The 13,820-nt window shown below is 47.6% G+C and overlaps 1 protein-coding gene across 1 annotated transcript; it reads left to right on the forward strand.

Annotated features, from left to right (window-relative positions):
- Positions 1 to 2,617: 2,617 nt before the first annotated feature.
- LOC109784798 (D-lactate dehydrogenase [cytochrome], mitochondrial) lies at positions 2,618 to 13,440 on the forward strand. Its single transcript, XM_020343400.3, has 17 exons — positions 2,618 to 2,888; positions 2,972 to 3,065; positions 3,142 to 3,242; positions 3,354 to 3,400; positions 4,868 to 4,962; positions 5,195 to 5,309; positions 5,933 to 5,993; positions 6,167 to 6,203; positions 6,281 to 6,342; positions 6,506 to 6,602; positions 10,101 to 10,175; positions 10,518 to 10,626; positions 11,396 to 11,505; positions 11,697 to 11,759; positions 12,294 to 12,373; positions 12,590 to 12,764; positions 12,890 to 13,440. Exons 1-17 carry the CDS (start codon positions 2,659 to 2,661, stop codon positions 13,007 to 13,009), a joined length of 1,671 nt encoding a protein of 556 aa, XP_020198989.1. The 5' UTR covers positions 2,618 to 2,658; the 3' UTR covers positions 13,010 to 13,440.
- Positions 13,441 to 13,820: the final 380 nt, after the last annotated feature.

Genomic DNA, 13,820 nt, shown 5'->3' on the forward strand with positions numbered 1-13,820 from the left:
ATATCGTCGAGACGTCCTCGAGCACCTTGCTCGCTTCCTCTTGATCGGTAAGAGCCAGCCGACTCAAACGGACGGTGATTTTATCCGTTTTTTGTCCGTCCAAATTGGCCCGGCTGACATTCATGTTCGTTTTTGCGTTTGGGTCGGTGCATGTGCCCAACACTGATTCGATTCATTTTTTAGGTTGCACGAAAAAATAGAACGCAAATATTTAAAAAAATTAGTTAAACATTAATGCCGGCCACAAAGGCCGACGAGAGTCCATACATCCACATTTAAATTAACTAATGTTAATTAAACTTAATACAACTATGAGGCGGCGCGTTGCCCAAGGCGTACTCGTTGTCGTCGTCGGGGCCGGTGAGGTCGATCAGCGTCGGCGCTGGGCCAGCCCAAGGGAACGCCATCTCCTAGGCCTGGGCGATGTCCTCCTCCGCTGGTTGTGCCGCCGCCAGCTGGGTGCCCCACCCTGGGCACGACGCACCTCCTCCTCGACGTCGCGCTCCAGCTGCTCGAGGTACTCGCCCTCGCGGCGCCTCGACCAGCCTTCGCTGGCGCCATTGCTCGAGGTAGGCGCCTTCTTGCGCCTCCCTCGCACCCATCCAGACCGGTGGCGCGCTGACCCACTCGCGCACCACCCCGGTCCAGGAATAGCGCTCGATGGGGGTCGGCTCCGGCTCGGCCTTGGCTGGGGACTGTGGGGCCAGCAGCGGCACGACGCAGTCGCCGGTCGCGGACAACGCCATGGCCTCCGTCATGCGCGCGTGGTACACCTCCTCCTCCTCCTCCATGCGCCACTCGTCCTCCTCGCTCTCCCGGAGGACAGCAGCCAGCGCCGCCTGGTAGGCGGCCTGTGCCATCTTGTCATCGTTGCGCACGACGAGGGCGGCGGATGGGAGCGACGCCACACGTTGCGGACGCCACGCCTCCTGGCCTCCTCGTGCTCAAAGGCGAACCATTGCTCCCACACTAGGGGGTCGAACGCCTAGACGGCTTGGCGGCGCTACTCCGGCGTCAGCAACTCCCGCCGACGCCGCACCTCCTCCGCGTGCGCCCTCGTCGACTGCCGCATGACCGGCACCGGGATCCTCTCCAGATCCAAGTGCCAGTCACACGGTAGCGTTACGTCGGGGCAGGGGAGGGGGACGCGGTGCTCCCAGTGCCACCTCGCCTGGTGCACTGGGACTCTGACGTGCTACCGTGGCCGGTGGGCAGACTATGACGGAGGAGGAGGGAGGGGGAAGAGGTGGCGGGGGCCTTGCCCTTGCCTTTGCCAGAGAAGCCCATTTGCGGTGGCTAGGGTTGTCGCCGACGGGGGAGCAGAGGGGTGGCGAGATGGGGACGGGGGGCTTCTAGAAGCGGACGAGGACGACCCCCACCACACGCTCGGATTAAAAAAGGGCGACCGTCGACGCTGACGCGTGGGCCTGAGGTGGGCGGTCGTCATTAATATAGCTGACCGTGGTAGTTGGGCGGCCGCCAGGTGGGGACGCGGCGGACACCGAGAAGGCGCGCGACGCGTTCGCTTCGCGTCTGCACTGACGCATTTCTGCCGCAAATTTGGGCCGGAAATGGGTCCACGGAACGCGATTTGCGAATGGGTCGGTGCGTTGGGACTTTTGTCCGCGCCGACCCAAACGGACAGCGGCGGATGAAATGTTGCTCCAACTGCAAGTCGCTCTGTACGCCGGCACATGCCGCCGTCTTTTCCTTGCGCGTCTGTGCTATTATGTTGGTATAGATTACATCGTGTGTCTATGCTCACTGTATATGAGAGGCGTAGGATAGAAGTGTGTTATTAGGACACGACTCCATATCATGAAAACACAATACTACTTAGAGTCGAACTGTAACCTATCTTGTATAAATAATATTCGACACAACTCCAACATAGTTAACCAAGTCTCAGTTAAGTGACATAGTATGTAAGAAGAAGAAAAAATACCGAAAAGAGAAAAAGAGCAAGATCAAAAGAATATAACATGGACTGAGGCATGATGAAGTCTTTGACTTAACAAAACTGTTGTTTTAAATACACGTACGCATGGCTCAAAATAGAATAGATTTGAATGTAGAATAATAGCATTACATGGACCGCAAACGCATAACAAAGTTTTTCTTTCCTTGATAGGAAACAAACACATGCCACGTCCGACAATGGCGACATGGGAGAGACTAGGGATATTACCCCGTCGGGTGCTGAAGAAAAGTTGTCTCCGATACGTCTCGTCTCACATGCAGCTTTATAAGGCGCAGGATTTTCTATTGCAGAAATTGAGAAAAATACGAATACGGTGTACAGATGACCACAGAAGATCACCCACGAGTCGCTGCGCGCATCACGGGCATGCCTCCGGCGCATCACTGTGTGAGCGGAAACGACCAAACGTGTGCAGAGCCTAGCCTAGGCTCGCGTCGATTCAGCGTGTCGCTGGATGAGCATCCCTACGACACCCACGACCGTAACATCCATCTCACACGGTGATGGATTCAGATAAACTTATTTATGGGATGCGCATCTCGAGGCACAGCGTCAGGATTCAACAGCCAGGATCGTGCGGCCGGGGTGCAAATATAGGCTGCCGCCCACCCCACCAACTCTCTCACTTTCCCTCAAAAAAAGGAGAAAACCAACTCTCCCACTGCCTGCCGCCATCCATGGCCGCCACCCTCATCCGCCTCTCCCGGCCCCGCCGCGCGCTCCTCCCGTTCTCCGCCCTCCGCGTCCCTCTCTCCACCCAGCCCCTCCCGCAACCCCGGGACCCGTCCTCCCGCAACTCCAGCCGCGGCCTTCCCGCCTTCCTCTCCTTCCTCGCCGCCGCAGCCGCAGCCGCAGCCGGAACCACCGCTTCCGCCGCTCTCTGCGATGATGCCGGCCCCGACCACCGGTACATGCGACTGTTCCGTCACTTCTCGCATCGTTGACCGCTGAGCTGACAGCGCCTTGTGCTTGCCTGTTGATTTGGCCCAGGGTCGGTGGGAAAGACAGCACCGAGCTGGTGGTGCGTGGGGAGCGCAAGCGCGTGCCACAGGAGTTCATGCAAGAGCTCGCATCCTTCCTCGGGGTAAGTGAAATGAATCCGAGTTCCGAGCTGCCATTGCCGGCTTGCCCTAGCTAGTGGCCGGGTTTCTGTTTTGCAGGACAACCTGACGGTGGATTACGAGGAGAGGAGCTTCCACGGGAAGCCGCAGAGCAGCTTCCACAAGGCGGTCAACGTGCCCGACGTCGTCGTCTTCCCAAAGTGATCTCACTCGGCACACACTGACGATAGATCCGTTTTGCTGGTTTATTTACTGTATACGCCAAGCTCGTTCCATGTATTGTAATGCCTCCATTAATTACTGACTTGCAGGTCCCAGGATGAGGTACGGAAGATTGTGATGATTTGTAACAAGTACAAGCTATGCATGCATGCATGGCACTCTTCCATTCATTAGCCTAAATGAACATCATATGCTCCCTGCTTTGCAAGAATTCCTGATTTGGATTCTGTATCATGTACTTCTGATTTCCACAACAGCCCATTTCCATGATTGTGCCAGACAACTGTTCCTTTTCTTTTTTATATTGATCTCAATTCAAAATAAATGAAATGAACCAGTTTACACGGAAAACGGGGTCGAAAACCATGATCCAGTTCATGTGGGAAACTGGATCAAAACCCTTGATAGCCCGAGCCCCGAGGGGCAATACATCTTGCGGAGGCAAGAATGTAGAAAACACCCCCCAAAAAAGAACACCAAGTACAAGTTACAACGCAGCGCAAGGATCAACCGCCTAGACATCAGAAGAATATAGATGGCTGTGGTGCAGCACAAGCTAAGGCATAACAACATACATGGTGCACGACCCCTAAAAAAACGAACATACATGGTGCACTAGCAGCAGAGAGGCTATCAAAGCAGCATATCATGCCAAGAGATAGCACAACAACAAACTTCAAGGGATACACGTGGAAGCACCACCAAGACAACACCGCAACCACTGACAGGGGTAGACCACGGGTGGCCACATCAAGGAGTTGTGCAATTACCAAGACCGAGCCATCCGACACTCGGGAAGGGTGGTCATTGCCTAGGTAGCAGTAAAGATGACCAAGGAAATGGATCTTGCTCGACGAGCATGCACGAGGGGGAGCCATGAGTTCACCGCCGGAAGGGAGGGTCTCATTCCCATGGACGTGTCGTGAAATAACTATGATGGTGAAGTGACATGATTGAAGAGAATGCCGTTAATGAAATCATCCCCACACGAGGGTGGTTATTGCCCAAGGTGGAGTGTATAGGAAGGGCACACACAACTGCGAGAGACGACAAGAGGGGCTACCCAACGGTAGTGTGTGGAAATGTTGGAGATAGCTCACAGAGAATATCAAGAAGTTCACCGGACAACAGGTAGGTGATGAAGAAAGCACCACCAACATGGGAAACAACGTGAATGCGGCGCCGCTGTCGTCGCCGCGCGAGCCGACAAGGGATTTCTTCCCATCATTACATCTGCCGCCGAGGTGGAGGATGAGGTCTGACATGCCACCAGTAGTTGACATGCATGATACTACTTATTGAAAAATGCTACACCTACGTAATTTTTACTAAAAGCTACAAAACCTTCCTTGCCAAACTAATACCCCCCCCCCCCCCCCCCCCCCCCCCCCGATTTTCAGGCAGTGGGGGCCCCTCACTTTTCTTATCCATCTAAGCTCCTTCGTAAGATACGTAAAACAATTTACGTAGGTGTAGCGTTGTCCCTACTTATTATACTCCTATTACGAGCAGCCTGTGTTTTCTTCAGGAGTTTGTGGAAGGAGTTGGCACTTTCCATTTCAGTAACACTACGTGGTGTTCCTTTCTTTCTTTTCTTGGAATCAGGTGCCAATTGTACCATATGGTGGGGCTACATCAATTGAGGGCCATACGTTGGCACCTCATGGTGGCGTTTGCATTGACATGTCTTCAATGAAGGTAAATACTCCGATGGTTGTCGTATACTAATCTAGTGTATCCAAGGGCTAAATTAATTTGGGTGATGTGGCTCAAGGAGAAGCTAGAGAATTCCTAGTAGTGGGGGCTAGCTATTTAGATATAGTAGATTTTGTTACACCAAGCCGGCAAGCACTTTCTTAGCAGTGAGCTATTCATGCAGGATACGATCTGCTACTTTCATCTATTTTAATGTATCATAAATTCTTTGCAGAAAATCAAATCCCTGCATGTTGAGGATATGGATGTTGTAGTTGAACCAGGAGTTGGATGGATTGAGCTGAATGAATACCTGAAACCCCATGGTCTCTTTTTCCCTCTTGACCCAGGCAAGCTCCTTGTTTCCTTTTCCCTTCAATATTTTTTCTGTTCATTTACCTTTTCAACCAACAAAGGACAGGCCTAGCATAGTGGTGAAGTACTCCCCACTTGTGCCAAGAGCACTTGGTCTATCCTTCCTTTTTACCTTTTCAACCGACCATGTAAAATCCAGATTGACATAACCTGGTACATAATTATCCAATCGACAACATAAATAAAAAGACCATCATTGACCAAGATCCAAACAGATCAATCTTGTAAAAAAACAGTTCAAAAGAAAAACCTTTCATCATGTCCTTCCCCCCCTTTGCCCTTTCATATTCAGTGTAACTCGACTACAGTTGAAGAGCTTTGTTTGCGACTGATCTGTGTAGTGTAATTGCATCTTCCAGACATTTAGGTGCAAAATCCAGATTGACATAACCTAATATGAAATTATAATCAATGCTAATTGCACCCTCCAGACATTTAGGTGTTATGTACCGTCACAGGGAGATAATTATGCATGTTTGTAGTACTCAATAGTTGCACTGAAGTTCGATCATCTTTCTGGGTCCAAAATAGCATCAACGGCTACTTGCTTTTGCACTAGCTTAGTGGCGTAGCTTATCTACATTGGTCTGATTTACAGGACCTGGAGCCACTATTGGTGGAATGTGCGCTACACGATGTTCTGGTTCATTAGCCGTGAGGTAATTCTCCATATAATTTCGGGCCACTTTTTGGCTTCTACGATGCATCTGTAACCCCATCCACACACAGAGGAAGGACAACCATAATGTGCACGATTCGCCTGTTTATCTGTTATATTCTTATATGATACTAATATTAAATGGCTTTGATGAATTTGCTTCTTACTTTGTAGGTATGGAACTATGCGGGACAATGTGATCAATCTTCAGGTCCTTTTGCTATCCACATTTTCCCACCTTATACATGTGACTTCACATACAAGTAGTAATCTTTTATTGTACTTCAGGTTGTTCTACCAGATGGCGACGTTGTCAAGACCGGTTCTCGGGCTCGAAAGAGTGCAGCTGGGTATACAAGAACTGCTCCTACTTCTTATAAGACTAAAAGACTTCGTTTGTTCGGGAGTGAAATCTTAGCTGCGCTGCGCTGCTTGCTTTTCCCATAATGTCTACATCTGTTGCTGCCATTAGTATTGACAACTTTTTTTACTTTGCACCATGTTGAATGTCAGATATGACCTAACTCGGTTGATCATTGGAAGTGAAGGGACTTTAGGGGTAATTACAGAAGTGACTTTACGACTTCAAAAGCTCCCATCTCGTTCCGTGGTAGGTCTTCTGTTTTGATTTATTCACTGTCAAAATAATGTTTTGCTAACTATTTTTACTGCATTGGGTATACTTGAATATTAACTTTTAAGTTTTAACAACTCAACTTGTTTCTCTGTTTAGGATATACACTTTTTATTTAGCACATGTTGTGGAGAAACACCATTCATCATGCTGTATTACTATGACTTAACTGTTATCTGCATATTAAGAATGGAAACAACATTTGTATGAACACACCATATTTTCTTTTAACGGTCTATCTTATCAAGGACATGCACGGTAAGTTGTGGCAAGTGTTCGAACAAGTGATGGTGACACTGACTTCCCAATTAAAATAGGACTGCACCATGGGGCAACTTTGAGCCCTTATCTTTTTTACTTTGGTGATGGATGAGGTCAAAAGGATATACAAGGAGATATCACATGGTGTATGCTCTTTGTGTATAGTGTGGTGCTAGTCGACGATAGTCGGACGAGGTCAATAGGAAGTTAGAGTTATGAAGACAAACCTTGGAATCGAAAGGTTTTAGGCTTAGTAGAACTAAAAGTATATGAGGTGCGGTTTCAGTACTACTAGGCACGAGGAGGAGGAGGTTAGTCTTAATGGGCAGGTGGTGCCTCAGAAGGACACCTTCCGATATTTGGGGTCAATGCCTCAGAAGGATGAGGGTATTTATGAAGATGTGAACCATAGGATCAAAGTCGGATGGATGAAGTGGCGCCAAGCTTCTAGCATTCTCTCTGACAAGAGAGTGCCACAAAAGCTAAAAGGCAAGTTCTATAAGACAACGATTCGACCCACAATGTCATATTGTGTTGAGTGTTGGCCAACTAAAATGCGACATGTTCAATAGTTAGGTGTGGCGAAGAGGCGCATGTTGAGATGGATGTGTGGCCACACGAGAAGGACCGAGTCCAGGATGATGATATACAAGATAAAGTTGAGGTAACACCGATTGAAGAGAAGCTTGTCCAACATCGTCCAAGATGGTTTGGACATATTCAAAGCAGGCCTCTAGAAGCTCCGGTGCATAGTGGACGGCTAAAGCGTGCTAATAATGTCAAGAGAGGTAGGGGTAGACCGAACTTGACATGGAAGGAGTCCGTAAAGAGATATCTGAAGGATTAGAATATCACCAAAGAACTAGCTATGGACATGGGTGTGTGGATTCTTGCTATCCATGTATCAGCCATGAGTTGGCCGCGAGATCTTATGGATTTCACCTCTAGCCTACCCCAATTTGTTTGGGACTAAAGGCTTTGTTATTGCTGTTGTTTGGTCTATCTTATCCTATACTTGGCAATTACCGGAACCTTTACCCAAAAAGGCTTTCGCCCCGCTTTATATACAAAGCACCGATCCACAAGCATCATGATACAAACTCACGCCACCACCACACACGACACACACACACCCAAGGCAAGATACAAGGGTGCTGAGCACCGCCACACCACCTCAATGACTACCAAGCCACTACACATGCGTGAGGATGATCCGCTTGGAGCCAATGGAGACCTCCAATTCTCCGAGGAGAGGTGAGAAGGAAAACGACGAAACAAGGACTCCAAGATGGTGCCTCCTAGAAGGGAACGACCATTGATAGCCGCCACCATCCGATCCCAAAGATCGAGTTTTCACCCGGAGCAACTCGAAGGAGTAAGGGCACCGCGGCGGAGCCTCATGAAGGATACGGTGTCCACGGACACCGCCGCCATCGGCCAATTCAAGATTGGGCAAGTGATGTACCCCGTCACACCCACCCCTCCGACGCATCCTTGCTCCGCCAACCACCAACGACCACCCACCCGCATAGCCATGGCCGCTCGCCCGCTCCCGAGGCGCAAGTTCCGCCCACGAATGCCATGCCTCCCGCTGCCACGGCCACCGCCTGCATCCAAACACCCCCAGGACCGACCAAAGTGACCAGCTTTGGGCCAAAGGGCGCACCCAACCGAAGAGACTATAGCATACGTCCCGCCTCGAACAATGCCGGAGTTGTGTGAGCCCACACACGGCCGGGGAACGGGGGAGGAGGGGGAGCGGACGCATCCGGGACGGCACGCCCGTGTGCCAACGACGGGTGGCCCGAGCTCGTCGGTGTCTCCCATCCCTCCAGCCTGCCTCCCCACCAGACACCTCCTGTGTCGCCCCACCTCGGCGGCGAACGCAGCTCCACACGAGGTCACCAACAGACACCCGCCCATCGGCAAGAAGAGACCTGAGGGACCGCCGCCAATCGCGAAGGAAGCCCACCGAGTAGCCCAACTGCGATGCCTGCCGTCGTCCTGCCGTTGTAGCCTCCGGATTCTGGCCGGCCCGCCCACCGGCCAGCCGCTGCTGCGGCGCACCACCACCCGTCGTGGCCATGGCAGGGGCGGAGACCAGCAGCCTGCACCGCCCCCGGCCCGCGCCGCCCGGCCCCAGATCTGGCCTCGACCTCGCTAATCCCGGCGACCAAAGGCACACCCTCCACCATCGCGCCACCCAACGGACCACCGTCATTGACTAGCCCCGGCGCGTAGCGCAGCACCCAGGCCTAGGTGAGCCGCCCCGCACTTCGCCACTCGCGCGAGGGGAAGAAGAGCACCCCGCCGGCGCCGGTACCGGCCGGGCTTCGCCCAGCCGCGCCCCCTAGCGGCGGTGAGGGAGGGAAGGAGGGACGCCCCGCCGGCGGCTAGGGTTGGCCTCCCGTGCGCCCGCGGGGCGTCGCGGGAGGATGGGGAGGCGTCCTGTTCTCTACCGGAACCTTTCTATGTGATGTTTTCCCTATTTTCCTAAAAAAATGTTTATTGGCTTAATGTTCGATGATATAAATTTGGCAAGTGTTTTTTTTCGGGAAAACGCAAAAGCTTTTCGTTTCGATGCATTGATAGAAGGAAAGAGTTTGTACAAGCCCAAAGAAGGTCACACCCAGAGTTACGAATAGAAGGAAAGAGTTTGTACAAGCCCAAAGAAGGTCACATCCAGAGTTACAACACGACGCGGATGTTTGGTCTATGGGTACATATGTACCCTATATGGAAAAGAATTAGTAATGCAACAAAAAGTCAAAAAAATTTGAAAATATTTTTGAAATAAACTTACCTTCCATTGTACTCGTGAGAAAAGTTCCACAAAAAGAAAATTTCACTTTGACTACTTTTCAAAAAAGACAAAATTTTCATCATAATAGCTTGAAGAGTGACCTATAATAGCAAATAATTTTTGTCTTTTTGCTGTGAAGTCAACATTGATTTTTTTGTGAAAATTTATATACTAGTGCGCAAGTAAGTCAAGTTTATTCTAAAAATAGTTCTTAACTATTTTTACTTCTTGTTTAATTATTAAATAAAAATCGCATATAGGGTGTATATACAACCAGGAACCGAAGTGTATTTCCTCATGCATAGGACGCTACCTTATTCGTCTAGCTTTGTCGACCTTTTATTTGTAGTTCTTTCTGCGTCTTCATTTTGCCTATTAACTCATTCCTCCTAAATGCTATATGTATTCAGGTTGCTATGTGCAATTTTCAAACTGTTAAGGATGCTGCTGATGTTGCTATTGCAACAATGCATTCTGGCATACAGGTTCGTCCATGTCCTTCCGTTTTTCTTTCATTGCTATGACATTTGAAAAAGAAATGTAAGTCAGATATGAAATAATCGACATCCTTTGTTCCATATATATGGAGTGAACGTTCATATTTCCATGCTTGTATTTGTTCATGTGACACAATTTGTTCATTGCACATTAAGTGGCCGTCGGTGGTGGTGTTAGAAGTTTTTCATGGACTATTGTAGGTGTTAGGTTGACTTCTGTTGAAATTCTTGAGTAGAAGTTACATTTGTTGAGATGTATCAATGGGTAACCAAAATTCACTAAGGTTGTTGTTGGCTAGTTAGTTACTGATTCTTTTTCTGCTTGGTTAGGTCTCGAGAGTGGAATTGTTGGATGAGGTTCAGATAAGGGCAATAAACATGGCAAATGGTAAAAGCTTGCCTGAAGTGCCGACCTTGATGTTTGAATTCATAGGGACAGGTAACCCAACTTGCACTTTTAAGCCATTATACTGTACGAGAAAAGTCCACTTTATAGCCCTGAACTTCTTGTTGACGTATAACTGTATTGCCTAGTCTCTTCTATCAGATCGGTCTTTTGGTTGCATTTGCTAAAGCATGCACTTCTACATGATATCAGAGCCAAGAGGTCTTGAATTCAAGACCCGGCTAGCGCCACACGTGAGGGAGAGTGTTGACGTATAAATGTATTGCCTAGTCTTTTCCATCAGATCGATCTTTTGGTTGAATTGGCTAGAGCATGCACTTCTACACTTGCCACTCGGTTTCGGATTCAACCCTCAATTTCAAAATCGGTTGTCTCATACCCTCAACTTGCCACTTGTTTCAAAAATCAACCCCTCGGTCAGTTGAACCCGGTTTTGACTCGGTTGATTGGTTTTGACCACGTTCACTGCTGACTAGGCAACCCCTTTTGACCCCTCATTTATGTGAGACCCAATCTCTCTATTAAAACTAACTTCACTTTGTGCACACTACTTTTTAGTAGACTCTAGACAATTTTCAGAAGTGATACCCATAGTTCATGCTTGTGGTTTACAGCTGTTCCTTATCTTGGGGATGTAATTAACATATATTCAGTAGTTTATTATCATCTTCTGTTGGTTGTTCACTTGCTTAGACAAGTTACTTAAAGCTCTTCTTAAGCTGCAAACATTCCTTCAGTTTACACATCAAGAACTGACTGATTTTCCTTTCTTTGTTAATCTCTTTCCATTGCAACTATTTAGAAGCATATGCACTTGAACAAACGTTGTTGGTTCAAAAGATTGCTGCAGAGCACCATGGTTCTGATTTTGTTTTTGTGGAAGAGCCAAATGCTAAAGAGGAACTGTGGAAGGTCAGTCGTCTGAACTTGTAGAGCTACTCTACAGATGTTTCTCTGTGCTGCATGATTGTGCACATGCCATGCAATACCAGTGTAATACAGTATGACATTATGTTCCCTGGTTTCTGGACAATAATAGTACTGCGATATATAGGATATTTGGTTTTGGAGCATATATTAATGGCATTTTCCTCTATGCGCAGATCAGGAAGGAGGCACTTTGGGCTGGTTTTGCCATGGAACCTGATCGTCAAGCTATGATAACGGTTTGATTGCTTGCTCAGTATGATCGGTTAGAGATAGTTAGTCTCTAGTGGCATGCATCATATGCCATTATGTTTGCCTCCTTAGTTGTGAATCTTGGCATTTGTCAACATGCCCTAATCATCATTTGGCAAAATATGGGCTAAACTATGATCCAGTTTTAGTTCACATTCTAGTATATGGTACCCCCTCTGTAAACTAATATAAGAGCATTTAGAACACTATTTTGGTGTTCTAAACGCTCTTATATTAGTTTACAGAGACAGTACTTAGCAAATAGCAACGAAATATCTTCTCAGTTAAGTAAGGGTAACTGGCGCCGCTCTCTTTTCTTTGTTTGAATCAACACATACGCCTTTTTTGTCTGTTAGTGATAAATGTAGATCTTGTCAGCTTCATTTTTTTAATCTCATATGCTCATATAGATCGCTAATATTCATTATGATCATTGTAGATTTATTATCTGCCGCTTTTCAGTGGATGAGCTGCATCAAGTCTTGTAAATTCTAATGGCGCCCCAATTGTTGTTCATGCAGGACGTTTGTGTCCCATTGTCTAGACTTGCAGAATGCATATCTGTGTCTAAGCAACTACTTGATGCGTCACCATTGACTTGGTACATATTCTCCCTTACGCTGTACCTAGGTTTTTCTGTTGTAGCTAGGAAAGTCATGGCCATCTCTTTTGCATTAGATTTATATTTATAGGAGAGCATGGCAGTTTGAAAATTCGAACTCTTGATGAAGTAGCATGCAATTCTTATCGCAGCTCCAGCAGTATGCTATCCTTTTAATTATCCAGGACCTTCTCTCTGACTTGTATATGTTTTCAGTTTGGTTATCGCCCATGCCGGTGACGGAAATTTCCACACATTTATCCTATTTGATCCAAGCCAGGAGGAAGAGCAAAGGGAAGCAGAGAGACTAAACCATCTCATGGTTCATACTGCTCTGTCCATGGAAGGTACATGCACAGGAGAGCATGGTGTTGGCACGGGGAAAATGAAGGTAGGTGACCTATGACCTCTTTATCTTATCAAGGCCGTGATCTATTTCGAATTTCCACATGATTCATAAACAAGTCACCACCCATGAGTGACAAGTGACAAGTGCTTTGGTGTGTGCATTGGCAGTACCTAGAGAAGGAGCTGGGGATGGAGTCACTGAGGACGATGAAAAGGATAAAGGCCGCGCTGGATCCCAACAACATCATGAATCCAGGAAAGCTCATCCCACCCCACGTCTGCATATGACCAACCCAGTGCCTGATTCCATGCCAGTGGGTTGGGTTATTCAAGCTTTTTTTTAAGGAATGTCTCATGGCTCTTTATTGCAATAAGTTGATGGTTACATCGTTAATTACAAGGGGCATAATAAACATGGGTGGATCACCATCCCAGAAAACAGTAGAAGTTGAATCATAAGCATATGCCTAGCTAGACTATGGGCCACCTTATTTGCATCCCTTGGACAATGTTGGAAAGTGATATTACCTATTCTCTGAGCGACCGCAAAACATTCAGCCATGACTACTGCATATGGGGTCAGAACCTCTGGCTCACCATTACAGGTGATATTATTTGATCGAGTATACCTTTCAGACGAAATAAGATCATTTTTTAGATAACCTTGTACAGAACATTGTATAAGCTGATAGGTTGATATTGTGAAATTTTCTTCAGACTGTCCACCTTGGCAATAAGCACTATGACGGTATCATTTCATCCATGAGGGATGTTCTTTGAGTTGATGACATCAAGTACTTCGCTTGTCAAAACATCACCAATTAAATGCTGACATCTTTTAAAGAAAATTGCATGTAAGCCTCCGTACCTGGAGCTTTTGTATCCCCAATGGAAAATAAGGCCTTTTTAACATCTTCAACTGAAAATGGCTTACCTAGTGCATCATTCATCTCCCTTGTAACTCGAGGTACAACCTTATCAATTAAATCTGGGTCCGGCCCTTCAATTTCAGTAGCAAACAAAAGCGAAAAATAATCATTGATCAAAGGATTCAGACAGGCCGTGCCTTCACGCCAATTCCCTTGCTCATCTTTAAGAT

This window comes from Aegilops tauschii, chromosome 6 (assembly GCF_002575655.3).
Source record: "Aegilops tauschii subsp. strangulata cultivar AL8/78 chromosome 6, Aet v6.0, whole genome shotgun sequence".
Classification (NCBI taxonomy): Eukaryota; Viridiplantae; Streptophyta; class Magnoliopsida; order Poales; family Poaceae; genus Aegilops; species Aegilops tauschii.